The following is a 12,555-nucleotide window of genomic DNA, read 5'->3' on the forward strand; positions in this document are numbered from 1 at the left end:
TTCCATTCGAAATCCTCTACCGGGCCGGCTTGACCTCTCCCAGATGCACGAATCATCTGGGATGATGTCCTCAAGCTTGCTTTTAGCGCTTCCCCGCGCCTTGTTCTGCTTTTTTCGTGTCGCTTATCACTGGTTGGACCTTCCTGACGGATCTCACCTTCGGATTCGTTATATAAAAGTGCCTGACGCTCTATGCGGCCTTCCTCCTTTCAGCCGCCGCCATGGAGAACTCCGCAACTTCCAGCAGTGACTCTCAAATGCCGTCGAAGAAAGTGAATTCAATGTCGAGGGTAGATTCGGTGGATATTGGGGAGGTAGCTTCGGTTTGTGGCCTTGTACCTTTTCCTACGAGGCATCTGGCTGACCTGCCCCTCTGCTGCAGAGCCCCGGGACCGCTGAACATCCTTCCAAGTCGGACGAGACGGAGCTGAGCGCGGCTATACAGCAAGCCGTGAATCATCGCCGATTGAACCCGAGACAGATACAACTTACGGCCATAGCTGGGTCGATTGGAGCGTCAGTCACAATTCCTCGTCTACATCCCCCGGACAGCGCTGACAATAAGCAGTGCTCTATTCGTTGGAATCGGGTCCGGTGTCATGTCGGGGCCGTTGTGCCTATTCCTCGCATTCATCTTCTGGGCTTCTGTTGTCTTCTCCGTTGCCCAATGCCGTACGTCTCAACTCCTGCTGAAGCATGGGTGCTGATATTATCCAGAGACTGAGATTGTCACTCTACTTCCCCTTGACGGGGCCTTTATTCGTTTAGCAGGGCGAATGGTTGATCCTGCGCTAGGCGTTGCAGTTGGTTGGAATCATTTCGTTAGTATTTTGGCCAATTCCCCCGGAGCTGTAGCTAATGCTTGTCTACAGTTCGCACAAACGTCCTATGTCATTTTCGAAGCGACGGTCATCAATACACTCGTCGAGTACTGGGGCTATAACCAGTCGCCTGCCATTTTGATATCGAGTATGTTTTCCATCCCAAATTTAGATTGCGTTACTAACCACTACCAGTCTCACTGGTTCTCTACCTGGCGATCAATGTATACCGAGCTGATCTCTTTGGTGAAGCGGAGTGTATGTCCCAGCGTCGCTCCAGCCCGATCTTCAGCATCATTGGCTAACAACATAGTCTGGCTCGCGTTGGGCAAGATACTGCTTGCTGCAGGTCTGATCATCTACACGATCGTTGTTATGCTTGGTGGAAACCCTATGAACGAGTAAGTCTACATTACATTGCTGGGGTTAATCCTAACAATTCTGCAGTCGCTTTGGCTTCCGGTACTGGAAAGAACCCGGAGTATGGGCTGGCGCCGACCCATCGAACCGCCTAATGTCGTTTGTGAATGCTGTCAATGTCGCTGCCTTCTGTATGGGAGGGCCGGAGTATATTTCCAGTAAGTCTTCCGTTTATCATGATGCTTCATCGCTAATACCTGTGCAGTGATTGCCGGAGAGTCAAGAGACCCTCGTCGGACGGTGCCTCGGGCGTTCAGCACTATTATGACTCGTCTGATAGTTTTCTTCATTGGGGGCTGTCTGTGCGTCGGGGTGAGGCGATCCGCTTCTCACTTTCAACAACATTTACTAACTCGTTTGTAGATTCTAGTCCCGTCTGACGATCAAACGTGAGATCATACTTTGGTCTAGAGTTTAGAAATACCACTAACGACTGCAGTCTGACCAACGGTTCTGATACCTACGCAGGTGGATCTCCATAGTAAGCCCTCCATGGAATGTTGTTGAACAGCTCTAACGCATGCAGTGTGATCTCGATGCAACGCTTGAAAATCCCAGTCCTGCCGTCCATTGTAAATGCTGCCTTGATCACCTGCATCGTCTCCGCCGGCAATGCGTATACTTTCAATGCGTCGCGAAGTCTCCATGCCCTTGCCCTAGACGGGCGAGCCCCGAAGTTCCTCCGGCGACTGAACAAGAGGGGCGTGCCCTACATGGCGGTTATCGTGGTGATGCTTCTCTCTTGTCTGGCTTATCTCGCACTCGGCTCTAGCAGTGCTAAAGTCTTGAATTGGATTCTCAAGTAGGTTCTCTCCGTGGTTCTTCATGTGTCACCGACTACTAACGCTGCTTGTTGCGTAGTTTTTGCACAGCTGCCACCATGTTGTATGTCCTACCAAGTCAGACGTTTCGATCGTTGAGTCTAATACATCGCAGCAATTGGACCGTCATGTCCTTCACCTGGATCCGCTTCAACGCAGCCCTAAAAGCCCAAGCCATCGACAAGAAGAATTTCCTCCCCAGCGTTTCCAGATTCCAGCCCTATGCCGGCTACTGGGCGTTTTTCTGGGCATTTTTATTCCTCTGGTCCGTCCAAAGACTCCAAACTAACTCCATCATTTACCCCCGAAGTAAGCTGAACTATCCCAGGATCCAAGGCTACGCTGTCTTTGTGAAAGGCAATTGGGAAGTCTCAACCTTTATCTTCAACTATGGGATTGTACGTGGATGTTTCTTCCCAATGACGCCCGCCATTAACATAGTCATAGATCGCTCTCGCCAGCATCATAGGCATTGGATGGAAGATTTTCAAGAGAACGCCATTTCACAAGAGCATAGATGTCGATCTCGCTTCCGGGCTGGAGTTTTTCGATGCGTTGACGGAGCATTATCGCCACGAGCGCGAGACCGCGCCGGTAACGGTGAAGGACAAGATTATGGCGAAGATTTTCTAATTGGAAATTAGAAACATAACATCTACAATAGGGACTTTTGGTTTCTGTTAAAGGTTAGACTGGCCAATACATATATGTTCGCATGCTTCCTCTGGATGGTGGCAAACGATTGGTCCCCGCTTTCCATCCAACCGTTCGCCTCGAGTTGCCACTGTCAACAACAGTCTCCCTCAGACCCTTGTCTTCATCAAAGAATAGATTAATCCCCGATAAACCCAGCCAAGCGTCAGCAATGAGCACAAAGCGCGACGGCACGTGCGGCTGGGCGGGGATAGCCGTTGATAAGGCCGAGCAGTGGCCCCGAGGACCCATCAGCCCAGACCCAGAGGAAGGAACGTTCTTCTTTCATCACTGCGACCTCACATGCACGCCGTTTGTCGCTGGACCTCGAGGTATCGGAACATCTTGCAACTGGTGAGTTTTTGCATACTTATCCTGCGTCTTTGCTTTTTCCTCCAGGGGCTTGCTTTTCCCGCAACCTTGATTCGCCCATCCCTTTAGCAGTGGCCATTCCATGTGGGTTTGGCACACTTTAATAGCGTAGAAGATTGATCCTCTTTATGCTCTTCTTTCTTATGCCTTTGATATAGGCATATGTCCGGCCGCTTATCCGCTGCAGTCTGATTGAATGCAGCCCACATCTCAAATATCCGCCGAAGCTCCAGGAGCTAATAGAGGCTGACAGAACTGACTATTACACTATCCAGCTATACCATCTTCTGCTTGCGACTTCCAACCTGCAGGCTTCTTCTACTGTCAAGTAGGTCGATCGGCGCATCTAGCCGCCATGACACGACCCCCCAATGTGGCCATAATTGGGGCTGGCTTTGCAGGCCTACGATGTGCCGATATCCTGATCCAGAATGGCGCGCAAGTGACTATCTTCGAGGCGCGTGGTAGAGTTGGAGGGAGAGTATGTTGTGGATACATCCAGTTTCTAAACGGAGCTCGTTACTAACTCTGTCACAGGTCCATCAAGATACAGTCGGTGGGCACCTGGTTGATATGTATGTATCAACCGTTCCTAGCCAGAGAGGTCTGCCCTATTAACCACTGCAGGGGCCCAAATTGGATCCATGGAGCTGGCGCAAATCCTGTTCTTGATATAGCGAAAGCAACAGGAACGGTCCTCCATGATTTCGAAGGCGCCCAGCTCGTCTTCGGATCAGATGGAAAAGCCATGGACGAGGGGCTTGCCATGAAGATGTCCGAGGTCCTTTGGTCGACTATCGATGAGGCGTTCAAGTATAGCAACAGCCATAGAGACGACATCCCGGCTGAGAAGAGCTTGCTTGATTTTATCCGTGAGCAACTCGAGGAAACGGATCTGACCGCGGATGAGAAACGCTTGTGTGTTGAGTCTGCTAGGCTTTGGGGCTCGTATGTTGGAGATCCTATCGAGAGGCAGAGCCTAAAGTTTTTCAGCCTCGAAGAGTCAATAGATGGGAGTGCGTTTCACCATTGCTCTGATTTCCCTCTAGCTAACTCCTGATCAGGTAATTACTTCGTCGCGTCAACATACAAGGACATCCTTGCCAAAGTCTCCAAGACTGCCTTGAACCAGGCGGACATCCGCCTCAACCAACCCATCGTCAACATCCACTCGAAACCGATCATCCAAGGTACAAGCACCCGCCGCGAGATCACTCTCACCACGCAAGCTGGCGAGAACCACACCTTCGACGAGGTAGTCGTTACTTGCCCTTTAGGCTGGCTCAAGCGCAACAAAGCAACCTTCACCCCCGAGCTTCCGCCACGCCTTAGCACCGCCATTGACGCCATCTCCTACGGACGCCTAGAGAAAGTCTACATCACATTCCCCGAAGCCTTCTGGAATATCAAAGTCGCAGGCAACGCTGTCGCCCTGCCCCTGCAAACTGAGGCAGTCGTGAACGGATCAAGCGCCAAACTGAGCTTTGCGCAATTTCTTAACCCAACATACCATACGGACCACCCTGAGGAAATCTCCTGGGATCAAGAATGTTTCTCTCTCGCTGCCTTGCCGCATAAGACCGCACACCCGACTCTCCTTTTCTACGTCTACGGCCCTTGCGCCACATACATCGTCGACAAACTCACCTCGCTATCGTCATCAAATCCAAAACCTCACCCACATTGCCACCCCCCAGACTCAAAACAATACACCTTCCTAAACGACCTCTTCCGCCCCTTCTACGCCCTCCTCCCAAACTACTCAAACAAACCAGGATGCATCCCAACATCCATCCTCGCAACAACCTGGCAATCAGACCCCTACGCCGGCAATGGCAGCTACGCAAACTTCCAAATCGGCCTTAGCGACGGAAACAAAGACATCGAGACTCTGCGCGCGGGGATGGGCCTCGACCGCGGCGTGTGGTTTGCGGGCGAGCACACGGCGCCGTTCGTGGCGTTGGGGACAACCACCGGCGCGCTCTGGAGTGGAGAGCGTGCGGCGGGCCAGGTCTGCGCGCTTTATCGCCTTGGACGCGTCGGGATGGGAGCTGAGCGGGATGATAGTTTGCCTAGTGGTGTTGCGGAGCATGAGGATAGCAATGGGACTCCGAGGGAGAGGGTTAAGGGGGGGAGCGGGTTTCGGGTTGGGGTGGGCAATGGAAATGGAAGTGGAAATGGGAATGGGGTGAAGGGTTCGATGCTCTGAGTAGATTCTGCGTTACGGCGGATAAGACGCGGTGGGTTTGGTATTCTTATATCTTGTATAGGACTGACTGTCTGATGGGCTGGGCTTTGGGTTCGTCTTGGTGTACTAGGGCTATCCAAGGTCCACCTAGTATATACGCGCATAGACAGAGTATGCACCTGCATACTAGACCTCGAATATACTTTAGGACAATGGACGACGCGCAACTCCTCTAAAAATCCTACGTATAGATCATTTTTAAGATGTTCTGATATCATTATACACTCAATAACCCCCCGACTCCCACGCCAGGGGTTGATAATATGTACACGCATTTCCCCCCCCAAGGTTCCTTCACCTTGCCCCCAGAGGCTGAGGCTGCCCCCTCTCAATCTCCAAATAAGATACAACTACCAGATGAAATGTATCTATGCCGTATGCCGTATGTCAAGCACATCACATACCAGCGCGGAAAGCAAACCAAGCAAACCGCGCCGCGTCTGAATCTGAAAAAGCAGACAGAGCGCAGTTCAAAACAGCCAACAACGCAAGCAAAGCAAAGCAAAGAACCACCTGCCCAGACCTAATAAATGGAGAAAAGAAAAGAAAAGAAAAGACCAGACCCGAACGGAGCGCCAAACGTCACGTCAATGACAACGGCGCGATGGGGAATCTTAATCGAATCGACATGGCAGGAAGAAAGAGATGGAATAAAATGATGAAGGGAACTTGCGGTCAGTTGATTGCAGCGAGAACCGAGCCGAGAGTGAATGGCAGCGAAGCGAGAAGAGCGCCGTTTGACTGAACTAAACTCCGAAATGAAGATGAGAGGTGAAGGTGAACTTGAACTTGAACTTGACGCCTAGGGAAGCTTAAGAGATGAAGAAGCGGAACCTGGGTTGAGAGCTGAAACAATTGGACTGACCGGGAATCGACGGCCTGCGCGATTTCCGGGGGCGGAGGATGGGTGTGGTGGTGGGGCGCATGTGAAAATGGGGGCGACGATCGCTTCGAGCGGGAGCGGGATAGATAGGGGTGACACCGTGACAGCCAGTCCCTGCACCAGTGGACAAGAGAAGCTGTTGATGGCCGGGTACCTCAGCCTCAGTCCTCCCATATAGTCTCGAGATCTAGATCCTGACGACGCTCTGCCCCGCATACACTCCACCGTTTCCGGCTAGAGCGCGAGCTTGTAAAGGAGGATGGGCCGGACATGTCGGAAATGCCGCGGCGGCGGTTCGCGTTGTTGGCGTCTGTCTCGTCTGCCCTGTCTGCTGCTGCCTTTAGAGCGGCGATGCGGTCTGCTTCTATGGCTTCTGCTTCGGCGTCGGGGATGTCTGGGATTGTCTCGAGGGAGGAGATACTGGGGCTGCGAGAGCGGAGGCTGGTCGGGGTCGAGGGCATGGAGGAGGCAGACGACGCTGAGACCGAGTAGCTGGGGAAGGACTCGTTAAACCGGGAGTTGAGGATGACGGGTGAGGAATTTGCAGAGGACAGCGGGCTGCCTGCGGCATTGCTCGTGGGTGTCTGGGGGACGTGTAGCGGGGACGAGGGGCGGCGACGACCAATCCGCGGCGTAGAATGGGACAGGACCGGCGAGGTCAGGTGGAAGTCTGAGGCTGAAATAGAAGATGACGACGAGCCCGACGTGTCTAGCTCCGCGTATTCAGATATCGTCTCGGAGATGTTCTTGCGGTGGTGCATCCTCGGCTCGAACGAGTCGGGGGCCGCGGTCGTCAGTTGTAGAGGCAGATACCGCTTGGGTGTATTCTCGCCCAAGTTCACATTCGCCGGCGAGCCGCGCCCGTTGACGAAGATATATCTCCCCCGCGAGTCCAGGCCGGGCGAGGAATGTGCGCGGATCATGACGGGGACACCGGGGTCGTCGGCGAGGGAGCGCGACCGGATGTGCGAGCGGGGGAAGGGCGGACGACTCGGCGTGGACGTCGGCGTCGAGCGAGGTGGATCGGGGGTGAGTGAGAGTGTTATCATGACGTTTCCCGGGCGCTCCGGCTCGCCGTTGTTGACGCCCGCTGGAGAGCCAGAGGAGCTCGACCTTATGCTGGAGCTGGAGGAGGCGAGTGACTCGACCGAATCCACGGGACTAGGCAGCATGAGGCCCCCGGGGCGCGTGCGAGACGCTTCCATGGTGTCACACACGCGCTTTTGTTCGCTTTCGCTTTTCGCTCGTGTTTCTCTGTCCGGAGGGGAACCTAGACGTGTGGTTTAAAGCGACCGCATCGCGGGTGTAGGGGGGAAAGAAAAAGTTCTCCCTGAAACAGTCGAGCCGAACCCAGGGCGATAGTTAGTGTCCCAATCTCAGGTCGCGGCCCAAAATGTGGTCAGGGCGGCGAGAGATGAAGAAAAAAAAAATGGATTCCTCTCCTGAGATGACGACTTCCCCTTTCCGATTGAAGTGCCCAGCGAGACCCGAGATTTGGATCGGTGAAGGGAGGAAGCAAGAAGGGTGGAAAGGGGGAGTCGAGGGGAAGTGGTGAAGTCAAAGACTAACGCCCTAGAGGCAAAACAAGCCGAAGAACCGCTCAACCCAACTCCCCTCTTGAAACATTCGTCGCTGCTCAGCCATTCTGTTCCCCGCTCAATCTCTTTGTTCTGCTTTCTTTCATCGTGGTATGGCAAGGACAATCAGGTGGCAAATCAGACCGCTGAGAGGCTTGACAGCTCCAAGCTGGAAAGCAGAAAAACAAAGGTGCAGCTCCGGTCCCACCTTGGCGGATGACTTACATGAGCGACACCCTGGCACCACACTTTTGCATCACTGGATGGGGTAAAGACTGCCATATCTGGGGAACCCTGTCTGCGATTGTCACTGATGTCCGCAATGGATTTTCATCTCGGAGCGATCCTACGGTATGTCCGGAGTAGATAAAGACCAAGTACGAAAAACAATCTATTAGGTATCAAGGTATAGCGAACATTGCTAAATCTAACAAGTATAGAAGTCATTTCAATCAATTGTGCTCGTCCTTGCACATTTTGGAGGCCCTCTTCCGCACATAGGTCTCGCGAATAGGGCATCCTTCATGGCTTTTCACTACCCATTCCCCAATGCCATACTCCGGAGGAGCTCGCTTTACACCACGACCACCGCCCCCACAAATCAGATTCCCCGGGCGGTAATTGGGATCCTTCTTCAGGCGGCGGATGGCAGAGACATGGACCTGGGCGTCATGCGGCATGTCGCGGACTTCTCCGCCCGGCAACGGCCATCGGATCGGTTCCCATGATCCATCCTCCTGCAGGTCCATGCGGCGGAACGGCAGGTACTCCATCATCCTCCAGGTGAGCACCGAAAGACGCGGCAGGCCATTGCCGAAGGATAGACAGTCGTGCAAGAGACCCTCCGTACTCGAGGCATACAAGGCAGCCTTGAATCTTTGGCTTGAACTGGATGGCTGCTCAAAGTCCTTGTCGCCAGTTGTGTGCATTCCGTTCTCTTTTCCATTGGGTTGATCGTCATGGCCATGAGCAGGGTCTTCGCACCAGCTCTTTTGCCACTTGATGTTTTCCTTGATAGGGCTGTAGTCACCCTCGAATTCCTCAAGACACTCGAATTGCTTCATCTTGGCGGGATCGAATTCGAGGCCTGCAGCCTGGGCAGCGTGGACCATCCATACCAACGGCGCATGACTCAGAGCCCAGCTTTCGCCGTCGCCGAGCGTCCAGCCTCCGCCGATATCTGCATGGCCGCCGGGGAACCAGACCTCTTGGATGTCCTGCTCTCGATCGTCGTCGTCCTCCACAACTCGGCCTTCTGATGGGACCTGGAGGGACATTCCAGAGTGCCCACTTCGTCCGCTTCGAAGGGAGTTGAGATCCTCGGTAGACGCGGTGGGCATTGGAACCGCAAGACTAGGCTTCCTTCTCCTGGGTGAAGGGGAGGTTGGACGGTATCGATTTCCAGAGTGGAGGCTTTCGTGAGATGCATGCGAACTTCGATAGACGGATCCAGTGTCTTCTTGGCTTTGATGCCCGGGGTCAACTGCTCCGTTRATTTTGTCGCCGACATCCAGGTTATCGTTCAGAACGATCTCAGGCACGTTATTCTCCTGTGGCTTTTCCTCCTTGGGGTCACGGCTGTGTGGACGCAGGTATTCCCGCAGATGAGGATGGTGATGGTAATGGGTCTTCTTCTTCGGTCTCGCTTGAGAGATCAAGTCTTGTCGAAACTTGGCCCGACGCTCGTCGATCCCCACGGCATGCCGAATGACCCTGGCCGAGCTTCGTGCCGTGTAAGGGAACTTGCTGCGTTGCATCCAAGCGGACTCGAACCTTGGGACGCTATTGACGGTGTCGAACAGTCCCATGAACTTGATTCGGGTGATCGGTCGACTGAACGTTTCGCGAAAAGCCTTCATGTAACGGAAGAGTTTCTGCTTCTCGGCCTTGTCTTCCTCACTGTCGCCACCCCGCTGCTGCCACTTTGCGAAGGTCTTCCAAGCAAAGCGGGTGAGTTCTTCATTTCCTGCTTCGAGCAAGCCAATAAAGTCCAGCATCTCTGCAAGAAACCGCGCGACATAAGCGCCTCGACTGAAACCGATGAAATAAATTTCGTCGCCGGGGTTATAGAACCTCATGAGGAACTTGTACCCGCCCATGACATGCGCATCGAAGGAAGACCCGATTGCAGAGTCTTTAGCCTTTTGATACGCAGATTTAATGCGCTGGAAGCGACCAGTGTGGGAAAGTGTGTTGGTTGTTACATATGTTCCAATCCCTGGTTGGTAGTAATGGAACTGATGAGGCTGACTGCGATCCAGCATCTTGCATCGGCAGCAAGCGTCAATACTCTCATTGCGAACGCGGGCTCTGTGGACTTACTCGGAAAATCTTCAAGACATTACTGTCGCTCTCATCGCCATTGAATCGGTTGCCCGTACCCTAGCCCAGATTTCTTTTAGCAGATTACCACTGCAGGATAACAAGACACCTACGTCAAAGCAAAGAACGAATTGCCTAGGCCTCGCTAGCCGTGGTCCAACACCCGCGCCTTCCATGACTGGACGATTCTGTTGCGTTGGAAGATGCCACTTCAAGGTCGCTGCGGAAGGGTGGAAGTGATAAGGAATTCTGACGGCTGGGGCCGAGATGCAAGGAGCCAAGATATGTACGTTGGTCTTGGGAGGGGATGCTACTTGTATAAGGGCATTGAGACGCTCTTCCTATGGGGCCAGGCAGCGACACATGCACAAGAATGGCTCTCTCGCTGAGTTTGGAGAACGCTCTCGAATCAAAGACAGGGATTATGCACGATGGTGTCAAGCCTTCCTGGCTTGTAAGTTGCAAGCCCGAGTTCCTGCAGCCCTGCCGGCCTTGACTCGCTGGGGAAATGAAGTGGGCGAGACGTCGAGTTCACGGGTCAATCTTCTTGCGAAGAAATGCGATGGTTGGTCAACTTGGTCCACACTTTTTCGAACATCCATGAGACCGGGGGGATGGAAAAGTAAAAATGTCTTCCCCCGTTTCACGCATGAACGAAAAGGAATTTTGTCTTGGAAAGTTGGAGTCTGCTGATTCTCAGCTGCGGTAAGAGCGCCATCCCACTAGTGGTGAGACTAACATGCGCCTGCGATGGGACTCGTATTCTTGCGAAACGTGAGTCGTGACGCTTACGACCACCACGTTCCTTTTATCGCTTTTTTGGGGTTCATAAGCTTCATGTGGCAACAATTCTATACATCTGACTCCTTTGCCCTGTCTCGACGTTGTACAATATCGACGTCGTCTGCAGGCGAGCCGGAGATAAACGTCATGACTTTTTGTGTCTTGCTTATGGGGGCGTCCGGCATGCGAACGAGTCTATCTTGACCTTTCGCGGGATACTCGGAGGCGACCACCACCGCAGTTCCTACTCCGTACCTAGCGGGGCCGCCTTGACGCCAGCGAGCGTGGCCGCGCCGCCGCGGCCGAGTTTCCAGCGACACGGACCCATGCCCACGCCGGTCCTCCACTCTTGTATCTCGATATCCCGTGCAGTTACTTTATTTGCACCTGCCACCGACGAGATCGGCGGAGAAAATCTCCCTTTCCCGTCCCAAGAACAGTCTCCGTAGTGACTTAGATTATCCCCACCTTGCTAGCGGTATTATTATCCATTCGACGTGCGTACTTGAGAACGCGTGCCGCATTGCCGACAAATACTATTTGAGCAAGGTGCACCCGATGCAGCAGCTCAAAGTTTGGAGGGAACGAAGGATGCGAGAAAGCCAATCAAACGCCCAGGAGGTATGCAAGGGGCTTGAAGAACCTCTCAGTGCGTGGAGATATTCGTTCGGTCGCCGTCTGTCTAGCACGAAATTATGTCTGCCACGACATTCGACAATCGACAGGCTTTCTCGGAATTCGAAGCCTGACCTATGGAGGGTAGAACATAGATTCTGCAACCTTTCTTGTGGCGGATCTCTTCCTTCTGGCAGAGCTAATCGACTAGTTCGTCAGCGAGCGAACCTAGCGTGATGGATCAACGATGGAGCCAGGTCCTAGCGTACCTAGCGCGAAAGTGACGGCGGCGGGCGTGGTGGACTCGGTAGGAGCCGATCATTAACCCATGGATCATGGGCGATAACCGAGATGCGGCGAAATCGCATCCACGACATGGAGTTTGGAGGTAAGCTTCGTAGCAACTATCACTTGCATATGGTCCAAAGGATTGCATGGTCTACTTTGTATGTGCTGAGTATACCCATCAAGAAAATGGGTTGAATGAACGCTGACAAGAGACGAACTCCTTGCTCGACGTCTTGGCCGATCCACCGGTCCCGTGATCGTCTGCCTGCCACCAACTTTCTTCTAACCGATGTTTGCGCACTCTGAGCGCTGATGTTCGCTAGCTTCTGACGATCGCTGACAAGTATCTTTACCCTCTTTGGTCCGATATCTCTCGCTCGCTGATCGATGCGTTCATCGCAAGTAAATTTGAAATCCAATGTTGCAAAGACTGATTACGGGGCACGTAAATCGACGATGATCTTGTGCTGAAACGCGTGGGAAAATCTCGCCAAGGCCCACTTGGATCTCTAGTATTTGCACCGCAGCGGGGTTTCTCGAGTTGGTGGTTTTCCTTCTGCAGCCTCTCATCCAATCCGATTTCTCTGACTCAGGGTGCAGCTCCGAACACTCCGTGCCCGCCAGATCATCCATGTCTCTCAAGCGCCCCCGTACCACGCTCTCGGTGTCTCCTCTCTCTGCTCGGAAATACCTGTTCAAGCCTCGTGTGACG

General features: G+C 53.3%; 4 protein-coding genes across 4 annotated transcripts; 2 read left to right on the top strand and 2 right to left on the bottom strand.

The window, feature by feature from the left end:
• Window positions 1-221: 221 nt before the first annotated feature.
• On the top strand, window positions 222-2,695 carry DSM5745_03119 (uncharacterized protein; the record flags this gene model as incomplete). Its single annotated transcript, XM_026745135.1, has 16 exons — window positions 222-323; window positions 383-516; window positions 569-672; window positions 718-821; window positions 873-969; window positions 1,017-1,079; window positions 1,135-1,222; window positions 1,269-1,399; window positions 1,447-1,553; window positions 1,605-1,630; window positions 1,681-1,722; window positions 1,768-2,043; window positions 2,103-2,126; window positions 2,178-2,327; window positions 2,391-2,460; window positions 2,510-2,695. The coding sequence occupies 16 exons, from the start codon at window positions 222-224 to the stop codon at window positions 2,693-2,695; spliced, it is 1,704 nt and encodes a 567-aa protein (XP_026606001.1).
• Window positions 2,696-3,482: 787 nt separating this feature from the next.
• DSM5745_03120 (flavin monoamine oxidase family protein) lies at window positions 3,483-5,336 on the top strand (the record flags this gene model as incomplete). Its single annotated transcript, XM_026745136.1, has 4 exons — window positions 3,483-3,608; window positions 3,665-3,702; window positions 3,755-4,143; window positions 4,192-5,336. The coding sequence occupies 4 exons, from the start codon at window positions 3,483-3,485 to the stop codon at window positions 5,334-5,336; spliced, it is 1,698 nt and encodes a 565-aa protein (XP_026606002.1).
• A 1,083-nt stretch (window positions 5,337-6,419) lies between these two features.
• DSM5745_03121 (uncharacterized protein) lies at window positions 6,420-7,463 on the bottom strand (the record flags this gene model as incomplete). The annotated part of the gene is made up of 1 exon (XM_026745137.1): window positions 6,420-7,463. One exon carries the CDS (start codon window positions 7,461-7,463, stop codon window positions 6,420-6,422), a length of 1,044 nt encoding a protein of 347 aa, XP_026606003.1.
• Window positions 7,464-8,287: 824 nt separating this feature from the next.
• Window positions 8,288-10,333, bottom strand: DSM5745_03122 (T6SS phospholipase effector Tle1-like catalytic domain-containing protein; the record flags this gene model as incomplete). The annotated part of the gene is made up of 3 exons (XM_026745138.1): window positions 8,288-10,099; window positions 10,158-10,217; window positions 10,271-10,333. 3 exons carry the CDS (start codon window positions 10,331-10,333, stop codon window positions 8,288-8,290), a joined length of 1,935 nt encoding a protein of 644 aa, XP_026606004.1.
• Between the last annotated feature and the right edge of the window lie 2,222 nt (window positions 10,334-12,555).

This window comes from Aspergillus mulundensis, assembly GCF_003369625.1.
Source record: "Aspergillus mulundensis strain DSM 5745 chromosome Unknown scaffold_2, whole genome shotgun sequence".
Taxonomy (NCBI): domain Eukaryota; kingdom Fungi; phylum Ascomycota; class Eurotiomycetes; order Eurotiales; family Aspergillaceae; genus Aspergillus; species Aspergillus mulundensis.